The 18,477-nt window shown below is 39.0% G+C and overlaps 2 protein-coding genes across 6 annotated transcripts in view; one reads left to right on the top strand and one right to left on the bottom strand.

The window, feature by feature from the left end:
* The window catches only part of LOC106935598 (membrane-bound O-acyltransferase domain-containing protein 2-like), a 32,740-nt gene extending 28,347 nt beyond the window's left edge, over positions 1–4,393 (bottom strand). The window contains exon 1 of the mRNA XM_015016141.1: positions 4,025–4,393. Coding sequence (XP_014871627.1) covers positions 4,025–4,108 — 84 coding nt within the window. The 5' untranslated portion in view covers positions 4,109–4,393. The remainder of the gene's footprint in view (positions 1–4,024) is intronic.
* Positions 4,394–14,171: 9,778 nt separating this feature from the next.
* asap2a (ArfGAP with SH3 domain, ankyrin repeat and PH domain 2a) overlaps positions 14,172–18,477 on the top strand; it is a 44,949-nt gene continuing 40,643 nt past the window's right edge. For all 5 annotated transcript variants that reach the window (XM_015016136.1, XM_015016134.1, XM_015016133.1 and 2 more), the window contains exon 1: positions 14,172–14,679. In XM_015016136.1, coding sequence (XP_014871622.1) covers positions 14,554–14,679 — 126 coding nt within the window. In that variant the 5' untranslated portion in view covers positions 14,172–14,553. The remainder of the gene's footprint in view (positions 14,680–18,477) is intronic.

Below are 18,477 nucleotides of genomic sequence, written 5' to 3'. Positions count from 1 at the left end.
TATGTGATCGGTATCGGTGATCGGCCCTCATGGGTGATAGGAATCGGAATCGGCAGGAAAAAACCTGATCAGCAAAACCAAAGGAAGCAAAGTCTTATCCAGGATATCTGCTCAGTTTCTACAGATTTGATCAATATTTTAACCAAATTTTTTAATTTTCTTGTAAAAATCCAAACGGTTTGGTGGCCAGACTTCAGAAACCTGCAGCAGCTTCTGCCCGGCGGGACGGAGATGAATCAATCACAGGTTTAGCATCAGAGCCTCTCAGAGCTTCAGTCAATACTCCCATTGACCGCTTCCTGCAGTGGAGAAGCACTGAAGGCGAAAGAGTCTGATTAACGTCTGAACGTCTGTCTGCTGCGCCGAAGGTGAAGAGCGCCAATGATTTACTCTGAATGGAATGAAATTACTTATTTCTGGAAAAAATATTGATACAACTTGAACTTTTTTACATCACAGCCACCAACCTTTGGTTTTCTTATGGGATTTAAGGCCTGTGCCCAGCCAAAGTGGCAGCATCATGCTGTGAAGATGGTTGTCTTGAAACCACAAAGCTGGCTAACGATTATTCGTACAAGTTGAAAACCACCATGAAATTCAAAGCTGTGCACGTCTGGGTCGGTTGCGTCAGGTTTGAAACCACAAACATGCCAACATGCGTGTCTGCTGCAGCACTCTGCACCAGATACAACGCCAAGACAAGCTCGACACCCAGCAGCTACTTCTCTGCTGCTGAGGGCAGAAACGCTGCTGCACAGAAATCCACCAGGAACATCAAGACTGGGTTTATGTGCAGAAATATAAAACAAATGTTCAGCACGTAGTTGGTATAGCACGTTAGCATTAGCTTCCACCAAATAACATGTTGGTATAGCACTTCAGCATTAGCAGAACTAATGATAAGTGTTTTATGTTTAGCACAGCTAACTTTTTGGCTAGCGGTGTTCACCGCTTCCTGGTTTTACTGAATTGACCACCAAAGGGAGTCACATCTGAGCGTCAACCAAAGCGATGCCGTTTCCAGACAGATGGATCCGACAGCCAGGGCTAACAGTCGTTTTGCCAAGATTCTGCCTCACTAAAACAGAATCAGTAAAATAAAAAAGATTAAAACCTCCTGCGATTCCTGGCACAACTAAAACAGAGGATTTAAGAGCTCACACAAGGTGAAATGATTGTTGTAAATCTGTTAAATTTATGTACACTAATCTGGTGTGATGAGCCTCATCAAACCAACACAACTTGACCCCTAAGTGAGGCAGTTGTTCCCCGTATCCGAACCATATTTTACATTTAGACGATTAAACATTTCCTCATAAAAGTCCATCCCAGTGTATGAAGACCTGTTTCATGTTCCTGAGTGATTTTAGCACCTGAGCTAACTTATCGCTTCCTCCCAGGAGGAATCACACATGCTCGTCTTGTTAACTCTGAACCTTCATAAAGGTAACAGCCAGCAGCACTCAATTACACGGAGCTGAAGAATAGAAATCAATTGGCATGTAAAACTCTCAGAGGGCAGCAAATTAAAGACAAAGGGGAGAGTTTCTCAGCAGACCTGGGAGCTGGAAAGGAGACGCTAACTGAGAGAGGCTAACTGAAAGCAAGACATTAGAAATAAAATGACTTTTATTCTTGTAATTCTGATTTTAAAACATGTAATTATGATTTCCTGTTGGGTTTTAATTGTTTTTCATTCATGGCAGGAATGTGCTTCCATACAGAGCCCATTTAACACTTTAATGCTTTTATTTTAACCTTTTGTGACCAGTAAAGAAAATTATTTGTGGTTTTCTGAATCTTTTTAGACATAAAAACTGAAAACTTCTGCATATTCAGCCTCCATGAGTCACTACTGTCACAGATTCTAAACAAAAATGCACACCACACTTTTTAGATTTGTTTTTGCCAAAAAAACCAAACTTTACCTTAGTATGGCATTGCATATTTAAATCTATATTTATGATAGTAAATCTAAGTGATATGTAAAAACATGATTTAGAACCGGTTTATGAACTTCCTGCCAGACACGCCCACACCAACAAAAACCCAAACCAGAAGCTTCCAGGACAAAAGGAAACGTTTGGGAAAGACCAGCTGATAAAACGGCAAAGTTTTCTCTCTTGAAGCTTTGAGTTACATCATCCAGTTTGTTGAGGGATCAAAAAGTAGCCTGTGAGGCTGACAGGAGAAGAAGAACGAAGCATTCTGGTTCGACATGTTTGCTTTGGGTCTGAAACGCCGGCAGCCTCTGATCGGCCGACAGAGTCCCGCAAACACACGTTTAAGTACCCTGTGATAAAACTCTCTCTCTGGATCCCAGAGCCACACCCACACTAACAACACTGGTGACAAAATGTTTGCTTAGCTGGACTGGATCTGGGTTTAAACATGTCCGCCTCCTCCAGGTGTGGCTGCTGCACCGATCCTCAGATAAAACCAAAAAATTACTTGATTTTAGCAAACATTAAGCTAAAAGACAACAGATTCTGAAGGAGAGGCTTTTCTTTCTGCTAAAATGGAGTTAATCCTCCCCACTGTCACCACGTGCTTCCTGAGAGAAAGTCAACACATGGGAATGAAACGATTAATCGTGATTAATCGATTATTGTCAAATAGTTTAGTCACCGGTTAATCATTAACTGGAGTATATGTATTAAAAAAAAGTCTGTTTGCTGAAAGAAGAACACAATCAGAGCAGCAATTAATTCAAAACTATACAAGATTTACGAAAATCTTTGTAAATCTGTTCTAAATGAAGTGATGAAGTTTTGGCTTCACTCGGTTCAAATTCTGCAAAAAAAAGCACAATTTTATCTAATCATTAACTGATAATGCAAAAATTAATAATCTATAAATGATCCAGCGTTCACTAACAAAAGGCCATTTTATTGCATTTTTGCAAATTAAAAATGTAAAAATAGGATTAAATGGTTTATTTGCATCTTTTGATATATTTGATATGCATATATATATTAAGTGGTTAATTGGATAATCTGGCAGTATGTGCCAATTTTTTGTCTGATAATCGATTAAGTGTCTGAATAATTGATAGAATAATCAATTACTAAAATAATTGTTAGTTATATAGCTTCTTAATCAGATTGAGGTCCAGACTTTGACTAGGCCACTCCTTTATTTTGTTTCTGCGGAGCCATTCAGAGGTGATATCGCCTCTTTGACTGAGAATAAAGCCTCAAACTGATGATTCAGTTTGAGACCCAGTCCCAGATCATCATACTGCCACCACCGTGCTCCGCTGTACATGTGTTTTCTCTCTTTGGATGCTTTAGGAGTAAAAACGCTTCTAACGAATTACTTTGAAGCACTTTCCAGACAATAAATTTCTGAGTTTTAATTTGTTGTGCTTTGCAAGCACTTTGTATTGCCTTGCTGCTGAAAATGTGCTATATAAATAAAATTACCTTTAACCTTTAGAAACGGTGTCGCGTCGACAGACTGGTTCTAATGTTTCCTGATTCTACAGGTTTGGTAGCATTCACGTGTAAGTGAAGCTACTTTCCTCTCTACTGGATTTAAATACCTAATAACTGAAATAATAATCTAAAACTATTTCTTATGTTCACGCTGGATATTTTAACCTGGTATTTGCATGTATTTGATTAAATAAAACTTTAAAAAGCACCATAAACACAGTGGGTTGTGTTGGTTCTGGATTAGGTTGTATATTTCCTAAGAAGGAGCCCATCAGGACCGGGTTAATAAGAACCAGACCGAGCTTTTCAGTTGTTTTGGACCTCCTCTGCTGCTCAGTAATGAATAGAAGCCATTGTGTCTCCTAGATACACACTAACCAGAATGTTTGGGTAAATTTTAACCAGCAAACACCAGTTTCTCTGCTGACCCAGTAAGGGTCCACAAAGGACATTTAGGCGATGACAGCAGATCATCATCATCAGCACCGGGTCGCTGCGCATCAGCTGTTACAATAACATGTCGCTTGGAAAATCACGTCACGCACTCGGTCTATATATAAAGATTCAATCTGAATCTGGACTCATACCTGGTCGAGTGGGAGGTCTATGATTTCGCTGATTGGCTGTAGCAAAGTAGATCCAGTGCAGGATGCGGTGGTTTGGGTCGCCATGCTCGGGCTGTGTCAGTAAATCCTTCCCCTCCCCGGTTCGGTTCGGCTCGGTTCGCTTCGCTTCCCCCCGCCGCTGTGTTAAAGCCCCGGCCAGCCGAGCAGCACCGCTGTTTTTGCGACGAGCTGGACGGTTGTCATCCACAGCAAGGCGTCCGCCAAAGAGGAGCGACTCGAAGCGAGAGTGTGACCGCCCTCTTTCCACTGCTTCGTCTCCGGCTGCAGGGCCGGTCCGGTCCGGGTAAAGGCCCCGAGCGGAACTTGGGCGCTCACTTCCGGTTAAGCGCTTTGACTCCCTGTTGCTGAAGCTTGCGTCATATTTTCAAGTATTTTTTTTATTATTTAGAACAGCACCAGATGCTTTATCATTCTAAAGCATAACATACCTGTTATCATTAGCATTGTTTGTAATTAGCTTACATTACACCAGTGCTATTATGGCAAACAGAACAAATTTGATTTTGAAATACAATGGTATTTTTAAGTGTGCCATATAATTTTAACTCTGAATGTAACTTCAATTGATAAGGGCTAATTTTAAATAAGTTAACAAGTTTGATATCTTCTAATTTTTCCGCATTGAGTAATGTTTAGCTTTTTCAATTTGAGCTGGAGTGCATTGAAATATGCACTCCATGGAGATGAAGATGAAGAAGAGAGTTAGCTGCTGCTGTTTGGAAATGCTAACCCAAAGAAGAGGGTAGTGGATGCTAGACAGAGCACCAGTTTGTAACTCAGACTGTTTACGGTTAGCACTGGGATAAAATATTTTATCAGTTATTTAATAAGAATGATGTTACAGCAACCTGAAGACTCTTCATTTTCACTTTAAATTTTTAATCTGTTTTGATTTTGTGTTAGCTCTTGTTTATGGCGATAGCTCTGGCTAGTGTAGCCAGAGAAAGAAAGATAACATATAAAATAAAAACCATTAAAACTATTATTAAATATGCCATATTTAATAATATCATATATTATTAAGTATTATCTAAGCTGATTTTAAAAACATGAGTTTGAATCAGTTTTTCTTTACCTCTCTGGAGTTAAAACAAAGGCTCACTGCAGCTGGTTCTATAAATTTATAGAACCTGCTGGTTCTATAAATTTATATTATTTTTGTTTTTAAATTTTAAATTGAGGAGTGATATGTTTTTTGAACTTTTACGCTGTACTTTGGGTTTCAGTTGCGCTGGGAGGGGAACAATCTTGAACTGCGCTTCATCTTTGACCACAATGAAAATAGTGTTGGCCTGAGTGGAGTCATGGCGGCCCAGCCCTCTGTCATATAACCATCTATTTCTGACCAAATATGCTGTAAACCAGATTAAAGTCCAGAACTAACATGACCACAGCGGGATTCTTGATTTTATTTCGCGTTTCTGGTGTCAATAAGCACCAAACTCATATGTAACTGACGTAACGTGCAACATTTCCACATGTGAAGAGCAACTGCATGACGTCAGAAGGATGTCATATATGATTCATATGCAGAAAGTTCATCACCAGGATCAGCGTCAGGAGTCTTTTGTTATAAATAGATATTGATTGCTTTATGAGCCGCAAATGAAGTATGTTTGTAAACAGCAGCGCTGTTATAAATTAGTACATTAAAAGCAGGTTGTTCCGTCACAGATATCAGCTGTGATTTGTTTTTGGTTTATTAGCAGAAAAAACTGGAAAATTTTATTGTTTTTTTAAGTGCAGGAATTACCTCTCACAGAGAATTAAGTACAAACTGCTTTTTCTTGGTATTGTTCCTAAAAATACGTAAACTAATGGAAACAGTGTGATTAATCTGACTTATTCTTAATAAATTGTTGTCTAATTTCCTTAGTTACTTTAACGACACTGTCAAATAGCTCCCTCTAGTGGAAGGATGTAGGTTATGACAGGTGTTATATGGACAACATGTTTCTCTTTCTTTGTTTCAATTATTTCATTCTACGTTCAGGGAAACAGACTCATTCACATATATTTCTAATAATTCAGCTATGCCTCCTTTGAAATACTGGTAGCTGTACCTCATTCCGGTGGCCAACAGAGGGCAGCACATACCTACCGTTCCTCCACAGTTAAAGATTTGAAAGTTTTGCGCAGTTTAAAGTTGAAAACAACAAAAATTTTTATTTGAAAAAAAAAATGTTCAGGGTAGAAGCAGATAGATATAAGCTTATTTCGACATGCACTCCCAGTACAAGAAACGTTTACAAAACATGGCATATTTAGATTTAAAACCAATCCCAAAATATACAAAATGGTATAAAATTAAAAATTCATGACTTCTATATAATGTTAACATACATTCAACATACATTTTAAGCCCTGCGACAGATCCTCAGTTAGATTTACAGTGCTTATATAAAGTATGGAGATTTTTAAAAATATTACTTTTGCAAATCAATGCATATGTTTAAATAAATAAAAAATTCCCTTCTCACCCTCCGCGTGTGGTCTCTCTTTTTTCATCCTCTGAGCTCGGGTCCTCTACCAGAGGCCTGGGAGCTTCAGGTTCTCCTCCAGTATCTTGGCTGTGCCTAGAACTGCACATTTCTGGACTGAGATGTCTGATGTTGTTCCTGGGATCTGTTTGAGCCACTGCTCCAGTTTGGAGGTGACTGCCCCGAGGTCCCCGATGACCACAGGCACCTCTGTGGTCTTCACCTTCCAGGCCTTCTCCAGTTCCTCTCTGAGGCCCTGGTATTTCTCCAGTTTCTCATGCTCCTTTTTCCTGATGTTGTGGTCACTTGGTATTGCTACATCCACCACAACGGCTTTCCTCTGTTCTTTATCCACCACCACAATGTCCGGTTGGTTCGCCATTACCATTTTGTTTAATATATTAATTATTTATGTGAAGGATCTATTGAAGCTCTTCCTGAATCACGGCGCCACAATACATGCACTTATTGTCCCACAGCTCGTCTATAATTAATAATCACTCATATTTACACGTGTAGAGAAAGAGAAAGAGAGGTCGAGGTATCCTGGGTCTCTCTCTCTCTCTGGGTCAGGCAGAGAGCTTCATGCCACTCTGTTGGCCGAGTCATTGTTCCTCCTCAGAGGTTGCCAGTTAATCCCACCTTTACAAAGAGATGCAGTTCGTTACGCTCGGATCATCATGGCAACCCGGGTCATTTCTCACAGAACTTCAGGGGGTCCAATGGTCTATTTAAAGTAACGTGACAGCATGAGGAGTGTTAATTCATTTATCACGAGGACAGTTTAGACAAGCTGCCATTATATTTGCATTCAGGACTCAAAATGTTCCCCCCAAGCTAAGCTGCATGTCTGAAAGCAGCTGCATAAGCTCCTTATTTAGCTAATAGTTTCTGTTTTGCTCCTCTGGGGACGAACTTCCTCTCTGTTTATGGACAGGAAAGGAAGCATCTTTGTGCTCTGAGGTCAGACTGGACTGACCTTCCTGAAATAGGACAAGTCCTCAGAGAGAGATGGACATGCTCTGTTTATTTACCGCCAGGACCGCCTGTGTGAAGCTAATGCTCTCATTCGCTCTGGCTAGCAGAGAGCAAGGCAACCTGTGGGACGGCCCTGCTAGCCGCAACAATACATATTACATTTAAACAATGCGTTCATTCGGTTATAAATGCCACAGTCTCAAACTAAATATTTAATTAGCAAGCTAGAATATTTAGTTAGTAAGTTAAATAGCTAGCTAGTTTGGAGCTAAATGTTTAGCTTGTAAGTTAAGTATTTAATATTTAGATTAGCTAAAGGTATAGTTAAGCTATATAATAAACTAAATAGTTAGCTCTGCTAGCTAAATATTTACTTATATTGAGCTAAGAAACTAAATAGCCAGTTTGGAGCTAAATATTTAATTTGTAAACTAAATATGTAGCTAGCAGCTCAATATTTTTACTTCAAGCTAAATAGTTAGCTAACGTATAACTAAATATATAGATTGTAAACAAAATTATTTAAGTTTAAAGTTTAGTTTGAAGCTGGGACATTTATACATGAATGAACAACATGGTGAGGAAATGACTAAAAAGTGAAGGCTTATTTTTTTCTCTATTAACATAAAAAAACGAAAACATTAACTTTAACTGTGTTCCTTATTATTGCTAAACAGGTGTTGCCATACTAAGTTGCATTAGTTGCTTTAAAGGTTTTGCCATATAAGTTCATTCCTTTAGATTCTGGTTTATTCTTAATGTCTGTTTTGTTGTATTTTTTTCTCTTTTGCTACTCAAAGCATCTGTTTTGCTAAGGATCCTTTGAGTTCATCCAGTTCTGATTAGGATATTCGTTACAATATTACAGTAACTTAAGGAACAATAAGAAGCTAAAATCAGAGATTCATGTTCTGATTAAGAAATAAACCAATTTTGTAATATTCCACAGAATGGATGAATCAGGGGATCTAAACCAGGAAGTCCAGCCTGTAGCCACCATCTGACTTCAGCAGGACAAACACAAGCTTCCTCTGCTCTTTGTTTCATTTTCTGCCCCGGGTGGGGCAATTGTTTCCTCACTTACTTACCAGCTGAATCCCTGGAAAATGTGATGTTTTTCTTTTCAATTCCCCTTTTTACATCACTTTTCTTTCTCATACATCAAAAAGTGGAAATATTACAAAGGCTGTAAAAACGTCACATAACAGGATAAGTTAAAATCCAGAGTGGAGAGAAAATCTGCAGCTAAAAATTATTTTTTCTCGTTTTTCTACCTGGATGTTCAGTTTCAGAGAACAGAAAGTTGAGCAGATTCGTAAACAACGATGGAGCAGCGGCGCCCAGTCGGGTTCAAGGTCGGCTCACCGGTTCGTCAAACTGACGTTTGACTCAAACTTCCAGAAAACTGCAAAACAGCTGACTTTCTTCAAGGATTTTTCTGAATTTAGCTTCATTAACCCGTCCCTGACCACAGCATGATGCTGCCAACACCACAGTTCACCAGTAGGGTGACGTGTTCAGGCAAAATAAACCAGAATCACAACGCAATAAAACCAAGAACTTAGAAAATAAAGGAGCCATGAAGGAAAATTAGTAACCCAGGGGAGTTATGAGAGGGATCTGACAGCAGAATGACTGAGCAGAGGAGTATTTACTCTGAGAGTGATGACTGGAAACACAACTGATAAAATGATGGCCTTTGAAATGACTTTGATTGGCCAAAGTTTTGGTCAACAAAAATGGGAACAATTTTTGTTTTTCAAAGACTTTTCTTTAATCTTTGAGGATTTTTAGATTTCATGAACATTTTATTATCAAGCCAATAAAACTTAAAGAAAGGATAAATAATCTGGGTGTTTAACATTTCATAAATTTTGTGGTCTGCAAGTAAAACTAGATAGCAGAAAAGTGATTAATTGGTGAGGATTTAAGGTCAATCAGATAAATAATTTGCTGATCAGATTAAATAAAATAAAAAATTTTAATCCCAAACTGTTGTCGACGGAAGCGGACTACGACTGGATTCTGTGTTTCTCTGGGTGGGAAAGGTTCCTGCAGCGGCTGAGTTTAATGGCCTGAACTCGATGCCCCTCCATTAGCGTTCCCAGAGGGATCCAGAGACCCTGGACATGCAGCGCTCTGCTGTCGGCTCTCCTCTTCACGTTGGGATTCTGCATCGTTCTGTTCATCCTCAGCTCGGCCATTAGGAACCGGTCCAGCCTGGGGATTTGCACCATGGCAGCAGCGGCTCACCTTGGGAACCAAACAGGCTGCTTTGGATTCATGGAGAGGCAGAGCTGCTGATTCATCCTCCACCATGAACGGCTGATCAGAATGATAAGGTTTTATTTGTTTGGGTGCAAAATTCACCCTAACAATTTTGAACGAACCCAGAGAGACTTAAAGAAAACAAAAAGCAGATTAAACACAGTCCAGTTTTTCACTTTATGTCACATTGCAACTGCAAATCTTCATAATTAAATACATTTTAAATAAGAAAACCAGTCAGGAGCTTCAGAAGACCTGAGGTTGGGTGGAGGTTCATAATTGCTGTTTACGTTTTGAAAACCACCTAACATTTTTCTTCCTATTCATAACCTTGCTCGATTTTGTGTTGGTAATTTCATAAAATCCCGAATAAATACACAGAAGATGTGGGAAAGTTTACGGTTGTGAACACATTTTTAGAAATATAATTTATAAAAGCAACATAAATGATCTTATTCAGGAAATAAAAGAATGATTTCTCTCCCTCAGAGCAGAGAGGAGTTAATTCCCTTGGTGGGGATGTGAATGTTATATTTAGCATGTTGGGTGAAAGCAGCCATGAAGGAGAGTCAGGTTGGGTAAAAGTGACGGTCAGGATTTAATGAGGAACAGCAGATAAATGCAGAACCAATCCTGTGATGGCTCATAATTACTCTAAAAGTCACTCATTACCAGCGATGGGGAAGCAGCAGCTTTTCACCCAGAAATAAAAAATGTGATGATTTTATATTATTGGATGTCCTTCGTCTATGTCACACAAAGTTTTCCACATAATTGTAATAGAAGCACAGCTAATACTGTGTATTCTTATGCACAATTCTCAGTAGCTGCATTTCCATTAACCATAACTTTACATAACTTAAAATTACAAAAATAAATTCACCTAATGGAAACACATCAATTTAAAAAAATCTTCGTTAATGATTTAAAATTTTGGGCTAGGATAATGTTTTTTTTTTTTTCTTTTTACTGTATTGAAATTAGTTTATTTCACAAAACTGCATTTGAAACACTTTTTTTTAAATCATGAGTCACATGACCAATAAATGGATGTTACTACTGACGCAAACCATGAAGAAGAAGACAGGAAGTAGTTGTAGGATGTTTTCGTGTGAACAACGTTTTTCACGTCTGATTTTAATTGTGTTTCTTTTTAAATAGAAACATGGCAATTATGAAATTGTGTGTTTTTGACGTTATGACAAAGTTTTTCAAACATTTGTAATGAAAACGCAGCTAGAGGAGTTGGGTTTGGTGGAAAAGTGTAACTGGGGGTCATCTGCATAACATTGATCTGCTAAATTTATGGAAAATCTGATCAAGAAGAAGGAGATAATGTTATACTGAAGAGGACTGCAGAGAGATTTGAAGATTTAATGGAAAAATTAGAACAAAGGAGAACAAAAAACACCAGAAACAAACAAAAATACAAGGAGCATGACTGGGGGAACAGAATCTGACAGGATTTAACAAGAGGAACCAGTGAGGAGGAATGAGATAGAGGTGGTTAAATCCAGCAAATTACCTCTAACTCTACACTATAAATCAGGCTAATTGTCTATCAGGTTTCAGGTGTGAGGGGAGAAACAGCAACAAGACTGATCTAATGAAATAAAAACGATAGAAATAATAACCAAACTCTAAAGCAACTCAAACAACCCTGACAGATAACTAGAGACCCCAGATCAGAGCTTTGGGGAACACCACGGCAACTTTAAGGGTTTCAGTTTAACTCAATAAAATAAACTGATTTAATTATGAGTTCTGTCCATGCCTCATTAAAACGCCTTCCTAAACATTCGTCCCATTTCTTCAGCTGAATATTCTCAGCTACTGCCAGCTTCCTGTCTGCAGCCAGCTATTGTTTAAACTTGTCTTACAGTCTTTAATATACAAGATGAGTTTCCAGCATCACGCCGTCTAATTAGGACCCAGTTGGGCTAAAAATACGTCTTTCAACAAACTGCATATTATTTCAAACAAAGAAATCATTTGTTCTGAATTACTCAAAATGTTATGAGCGGAAAGCTAAAGTTTTCCCACCTGTTGCACAACTATGATGTCATCCTGTGCATTTAGGGAAAAAGTGACTCCCACTCAGACATCTGTGCTGTTAGTTGCTTTGACATGTTCCTGCAGACTCCAAGACAGCAATCCAGAGAGACCATTGGACGTTTGAGGCTCACACCCTGCAGCCCTGCACAATCATGTCTGTTTGCAGCTTTTGTTCTGTTGTTTAGCAAATTAGCTCTGATTTTGCAGGAAACAGATTCCCAAGCGGAGCAGTGATTAACGTGGAGGTTTTCGGTTTCACTAAATCATCTGGAGATGTTACAAAACACGGTAACCGTGACCAAAGCGTCTCCAAACAACTGCATGCCTGTGCTGCTGCGTGAGGCTGCATGCAGCCTGCATGCAAACAAAGTGTACATTGAGCTGCTGAATGAGGCTTCTGTTCTGTTCAACCAGGCAGCTGACAGCTTGTGCTCTTTTCAAGCAGCTTGTAACAAAATTTGAGGTGTAAAATACTAATAAATTTAGCTTTTTGCATATCTTGCAATTTAGTTTGCAGTGATTTTCACCTCCTGCAGCAGAATTTGTTGGAGTTTGTTGCTGCTCCGTCTGGATGGCAGATGTCCACACAGAGCCTGTTTATTCATTTTCACGAGTTAGTTGAAGTCGCCTACAAGCCTGTCGGGGTCAGCCTGGGTCTTCGGCTCCTCATTTAGCAGCTTGCCAGGAGATGCTGCAGAGCTGAAAGAATGTGTGAACACTGCCCAGTTCCTGATCTGAGGGTTGCCCAGGGTTTAGCTTCGCCTGCTGCTGCTGCTGATGAGGATCCACTGTTTGGTTCCTGTTGCTGTCCAGATCAGACATGAATAAGCCTCAAAACATCAGGTTTTAAATTATAGGTATCTTAAAAGATTTTAATAAATGGGAAAGTTTTCTGTTTTTGAAAAAAATAAACTTCTAAATATATGTATTCACAGTTAAATCAATGATTCATCCACAATAGACACATTACTAACGTGTTTCTGTAATGAGTCTTACTTTGGTAATTCCCTTATAGTTATAAATACAAACAATATGAACTGAGCCCTGAATCATCTTAAACCTGCCTGATTCACCCATTTCCACCTTAACAAAGAGGAGGCCGTAGACTGCGCAGTCTCGGTGCTGCCTTTAAGGGCTGTTGGAAATTTAATAATCAGTGAAAATACTTTGTAATTTTGTTTTTGTTTTAATTAACAGAGATTTTTTTCATATGCAACCCCATTAGATTAATGCTGTTTTTATAGTATCAAGTTATTAAGAGAAATACGGCCTATTTAAATGATCATAACTTGTGCAACTGCTACATCAAGGGTGTTCAAAGTGGGGCTCAGGGGCCATTTGTGGTCCCTGGTCGGATTATTTCGCCCCCCAACCACGATTCAAGTATAAATTAGAACAAAGCAAAACCTTTTAATTCAAAGTGTTGGACTGCTTTAAGATGTTTTATTAGAACCTGGCTGAGTACAACAAGTGTTTTGAAATGAGATACAACAACCTTCACTTTCCCTTTGGGGTCAATAAAGTATTTCTGAATTGAATTGAAGACTGACCTAGGTCTTGTTTTTAATGTTGCATATAAAAAACAGTTTTCCTTCCTTCAGAAAACCTGTGAACTACATCAAACTCCATTTCTGTCAAGAAACCAACCAGTTCATGTATCTAAATCCAAATATCAGTTCAAATACGTCTCAGTAAGTTAAAATCTGGCCTGTTGAGGATCGTTTTAAAAAAACTCAGATTTAAAGTACATTGTAAGAATAACTTTTAAGCAGGTGTTGAATATACTTCTTGTAAGCCCACATTTCAGTATAAAATTTATTTTTATGAGTTTGGTGTAATATTCTAATAGTAACTGTCATATTTTCATTTACTGTTAGCAGTAAGTTATGATTAACACAAATAAGGTCTTGAAAACACTAGTCTGAGTGGAATTACTCTATATGATGCGTTTCACTGAGTCAAATAATTATTTGATTTCTTAAACATTACTATACTTTTGAGTCTGAGTAGATTTATAATGTGTGCATATAGTTGTTTTGAAAATCAATTATATTGCATACAATTTATTCAAATATTAGTTATTTTATTTTTATTTTTACGTTTTTATTGTAAAAAAACACTGTATTATACTTTAATTTATTCCAATTAAGTTTTACAAAGTACAGAAAACGTTCAATTTTGGTTAGATTTGGTTTTGAGTTGAGTATGATAGTTTCCGAACAGCACTGTAAAGCATCATTTTTCCTGAATTCTGATTGGCTCTCCGTTTCCAGCCGCTGCTTCCCATTGGCTGGTGAGTCTTCATTGAGGACCCTCCTCTACCTTTGTCACTTTGCGCTCCAGTTGAATCGCCAGCTTGTTGTTCCTCGGATCCCGGCGGAGGACAGGAGATCTTAGCTCACCCAGTCCGGATATCTGCCCCCGTTTTGGTCGCTTTTCTTTCCCCTCCGAGCTTCGAGGATGAGCCGGTGAACTGGATGGGGAAGGAGTAGCCTGCTGGTCGGCTGAGCTATCACCCTGCGGCGCGGCGCGGAGCTCCAGTGTCGGGAACAAACAGCGGGGAAGGGACGTAAATAAGCCCGGAGATGGTTCACTTTCCGCGGGGACCTTCGGCGACTTTACTGCTGCTGACGGCGCTTTAAAATCAGATTTTTTAAAAAACTGAACAGACAAGAAGGAGGTTAGATTAAATCGCTTTGTGGATTAACGATGCCGGACCAAATCACAGTTTCAGAGTTTGTCACGGAGACAAATGAAGATTATAAATCTCCAACCGCCTCTATTTTCACCACCAGGATGTCCCACTGCAGGAACACAGTGGCTGCTCTGGAGGAGGTGGGTGACCATGCTGCGGTTTTTATTTTTAAAAACAAAATGCAGGATTTCAGTACTTTTTACTCCCATTTACTCTGCTACCGCCTAAAACTCAGTGACTTAATTAGTAAATATAGTCCACCTGAGCAGGTGTTGGTAATCCAAAGCAGGCAAGATGCTCATAGTAACTTTGGAGGAGCAGCAGAGATCCACAGATAAGGTGTAAGAATCTGTTTTAGTTGTCCATAAAGTAAATAAGTTTGCATTTCTCCAAAAAGCCACACAACAAACATGTGGAAGAAGTTTCTCTAAAGTGCTGAATGTTTAGGCTACATGCTTCAGTCACCAGAAGGTCAAACCGTGCAGAAAACGCATGAATGAATGATGAGAACGCTGCAAAGTCCTCCAGACCACTAGGGGGAGTCTGGAATTGGTAATATTCCCTCCCTACGTAAACATGCTGCTGCTTTTTTATTGTAAAAGTAATTAATTATAACTCACATTTTCTTTCTTTCTCCAGCTTATAGTTAAAATCACGACTTCTGGTCTGGTCCTATACGGTTTGGTTCTCGACTCCCCCTAGTGGTCTGGAGGGCTTATGTTTAGTTTGCAGCACATTTGGTCCATATTTGTTCTTGTGCGTCCATCTCTTGTTTTATTGGTTGCTCCATTTTTTTGTTTTCTGTTGCGTTGTGTCTTTATGTGTTTTGAAGTTTGAATCCTTTATGTGTTTGCAGCGCATTTCCTGCACTTGTAACAGCCAATCCTGTTTGTAGGAGAACAAATCACCTTGAACAACCCTCACAGTGAAACATAGTAGTGGCAGCAAAATGCTGTGGGGATCCTTACAGATAGTGCTGGAAGAAACCAGTTAGAGGCTGCAGACTGGAGGATAACCGACGTAAACATGCAGCCAGAAATAAAAAGGATGGTTTAGGCCAGAGGTCTTCAACATGGGGGTTGCGAACCCTAGAAGGGCCATGGATGTACGCTGGAGGGGTCATGAGATTTCTGAATATACTTTTTTTTTTATTTAAAGTTATACTTTGACATGAATCAAACATGTTATAAGTTGATAAATTAAAAAACAAAAATATATTTCACACAAAAATTCACATTCAGCGAGCAAAAAAATCTGTTAAAATTCTGCATTCACTTTAGCATGTGAGCTTGTTTTTGAAAATAAAAATCATTCCATAAAGAATATGTGTATTATTTATGATTAATGTCCCTTGCTGCTCTGTCTTAAACCTCAGATGAGGTTTTTGGTTGTTTGGAGCCAAAATGTGACAAAGTTGCTCATCTGAGTCGCATTATATTCGTTATTATTCATTCAGAGACGGAGGATCATCTCCAGCTCCGGTGCAGAGCCGCACTCTTTAGCTTCTGGTCAGAGAGGAGCGTTCTGTGTTGAAACTGGCGGTTCATCAGGAGGAAGGACACTTCCGCTTCGGCCCCCTCCCTGCAGTTTCCCTACTTTGTGTACGGTGCGGCAGAGCCTCGCCCTGCTGCTCGGTAAAAATAGATTTTCCCACATGAGCGTCTCCCTGTGTTAGTGTGTCCCTGCTGCGCTGATTAGGGAGGATGTTGGAGCAGGAATGATGCAGGGAAAGGACAGTTTTTTAAATTTTAACCTGATCCGCCGCACCTTTCAGAGGTTGTGGTTTTATTTTGACGCTCTTGTTTGAGGATCCAGGCAGATTTACACCTGCTCACCGCGGCAGGTGTCTGTGTAAACCGGCAGGAGGAATGTGTGTTTTTCCACTTAAGAGTGAGGACATGTCGGCCTTTGAATAGCAGGCCAGCAGTAATTGGCGGCTGCGCGGCTGAATTGTTGGGTGGTGAATCTAATTCAGCAGCTTTGTTTCGGCTGCAGAGCTGCTGCTGTTGCTCGCTGACCTCCGCGCTCAGCAGCACAAGGCTCCATTGTTGGCGCCGCAAACTTTGCTCTGTTTGACTAATTAACCAGGGCAGCCGACGGGAACACTTCCGCTTATTGTCAACGTCAAGATTCGGTTAATCGCAAACAAAGTGAATAAAGTTGAGGTTTTTACACACAGACTCAGAGTTTCATGTGAGGCATTCAGGAACCGTCTGTTTAAATCTGACAACAGACTCCACATACGACAATAAATCAATAACAGTATCTATTGGATAATGGGTAATACATCTGATCGAATATTAAATAATTTCACTGAATTCTGATCCAGAACCGCACAGCATTCTGGGAGATGTAGGCAGAGGAAAGGCGTTAGCCGCTCAGCCTCATGGCTAGCTCACATTTATCAAATCGTTTATCATTTATTGTGGAAAATGTTTTTATCATGATGAGAGTTTTGATTTGTTGTTACGATAAACTTCAGTTATTGATGGTAAATAAAAAACAAAACTGTCAGTATAATCAGAAATGTAACTTTTGCTTTTTTTCTCCACTGTTGGTTTGAAGAGAGCTTCAATAGATATCAGTAAATTTGAAAATGAGATTAAATGCAGGGACAGTTTAGTGACACAAATCACACTTTTTATGTGACTGCTATGCTTAAGAAGGGCCTTATTGGGTTTATTTGTCAGGAATAATACGAGTAGTAATTTTTAATAATAATAACGATTATAGTTTCTGTGTCATTTCGCAGCATGAGTTGCATTTTAAGCCCGTTGAAATGTGTATATTTGCAAAGGCAGCCGTTTGCAATCGCTGGTGTTCTGAGTTTAGAAATGTTTGCTGTTTGTTTGCAGGAACCTTTAATCAGATGCAGTGAGGTGCGATTATTCGGCTGCTAATCTGTCCTTCCAGATGGTTAGTTTGGGACAAATCTGCTGCCTAATCCTGGTACCAAAGAGAGGAGCGCTGCCTCTGACTCAAGTCCCAATAAAACGGGTTTATTATTATTGATTTATCCGCCAATAGGAAGAATGTGACAAAACGATAAGAAGTATGTTTGGAGGAGTCGAGGTGATTCTGTGAAACCTGGCCTTGTACTTTATTTTTTATTTTAAATGTATCCTGGCCTTTAAAAAGACTTTGTGGCTCATTGTCTGAGTCTCAACGGGTTTACTTTCACAAGTGGAGCGTTACGACTGCGGATAGCAATAAATAAAGCTTTTATTAACTTATTATTAGCATTACATATATATATACATATTTTATCTAAGGTTTCTTGTTTGTCTTTTCTCTCTTTCTGCAGGTGTAGAAACAGACTTTTACGGTGTTCACTCGTATTTCTCTATTTTCCTTCCTTTACTTTTACCTAGTTTTCCTTTTTAACTTTTTCCTCCACCTCTCTTGCCTTTTCGTTTTTCATTTCCGTGTCCACTGCATTTGAAATAAACCCAATTTCTTATAGAGATGTGGAATATTGCATATGTTGGTATAAATTCAAAATCAATCAAATAAACCCACAATCAGTGAAGCTGATACTTTTTTCATTTAGATGTTTTTGTAGTTTTTCCTTTGAATTATATTAAGATGTTAGAATTTGAACAAAGTTTATAATCGTCTACAAAATACTGTATTCATTAACAAGATAAACAATTGAACAATAAGACTAATTTGCATGCGTTTTTACCAAATAAAAGTGGAGAAAATTATAATTTGAGAGAAAATTAAAGCAAAATCTTTCGGGGTCGAGTTGAGAAACTAACGCTCAAAAATAGTTTCACAAGGGAATCTGAAGCTGAAGTATCAATTTCCCACCAGCACAATAATCCCAACAAACATTCAGTCATCTGGGATAGATGAAGCAGGCTAACGTTAGCGGTTAGCGATTCTTCAGAGAAATGCTTACAAACTGGACCAGTACAGGAAAACGGCCAGTTTGA

Source organism: Poecilia latipinna, unplaced genomic scaffold (genome assembly GCF_001443285.1).
Source record: "Poecilia latipinna isolate Pla-1442-1.1 unplaced genomic scaffold, P_latipinna-1.0 Scaffold1984, whole genome shotgun sequence".
Classification (NCBI taxonomy): Eukaryota; Metazoa; Chordata; class Actinopteri; order Cyprinodontiformes; family Poeciliidae; genus Poecilia; species Poecilia latipinna.
Note: the sequence above shows the minus strand (reverse complement) of the source record. Positions and strands in the feature narration are given on the sequence as shown.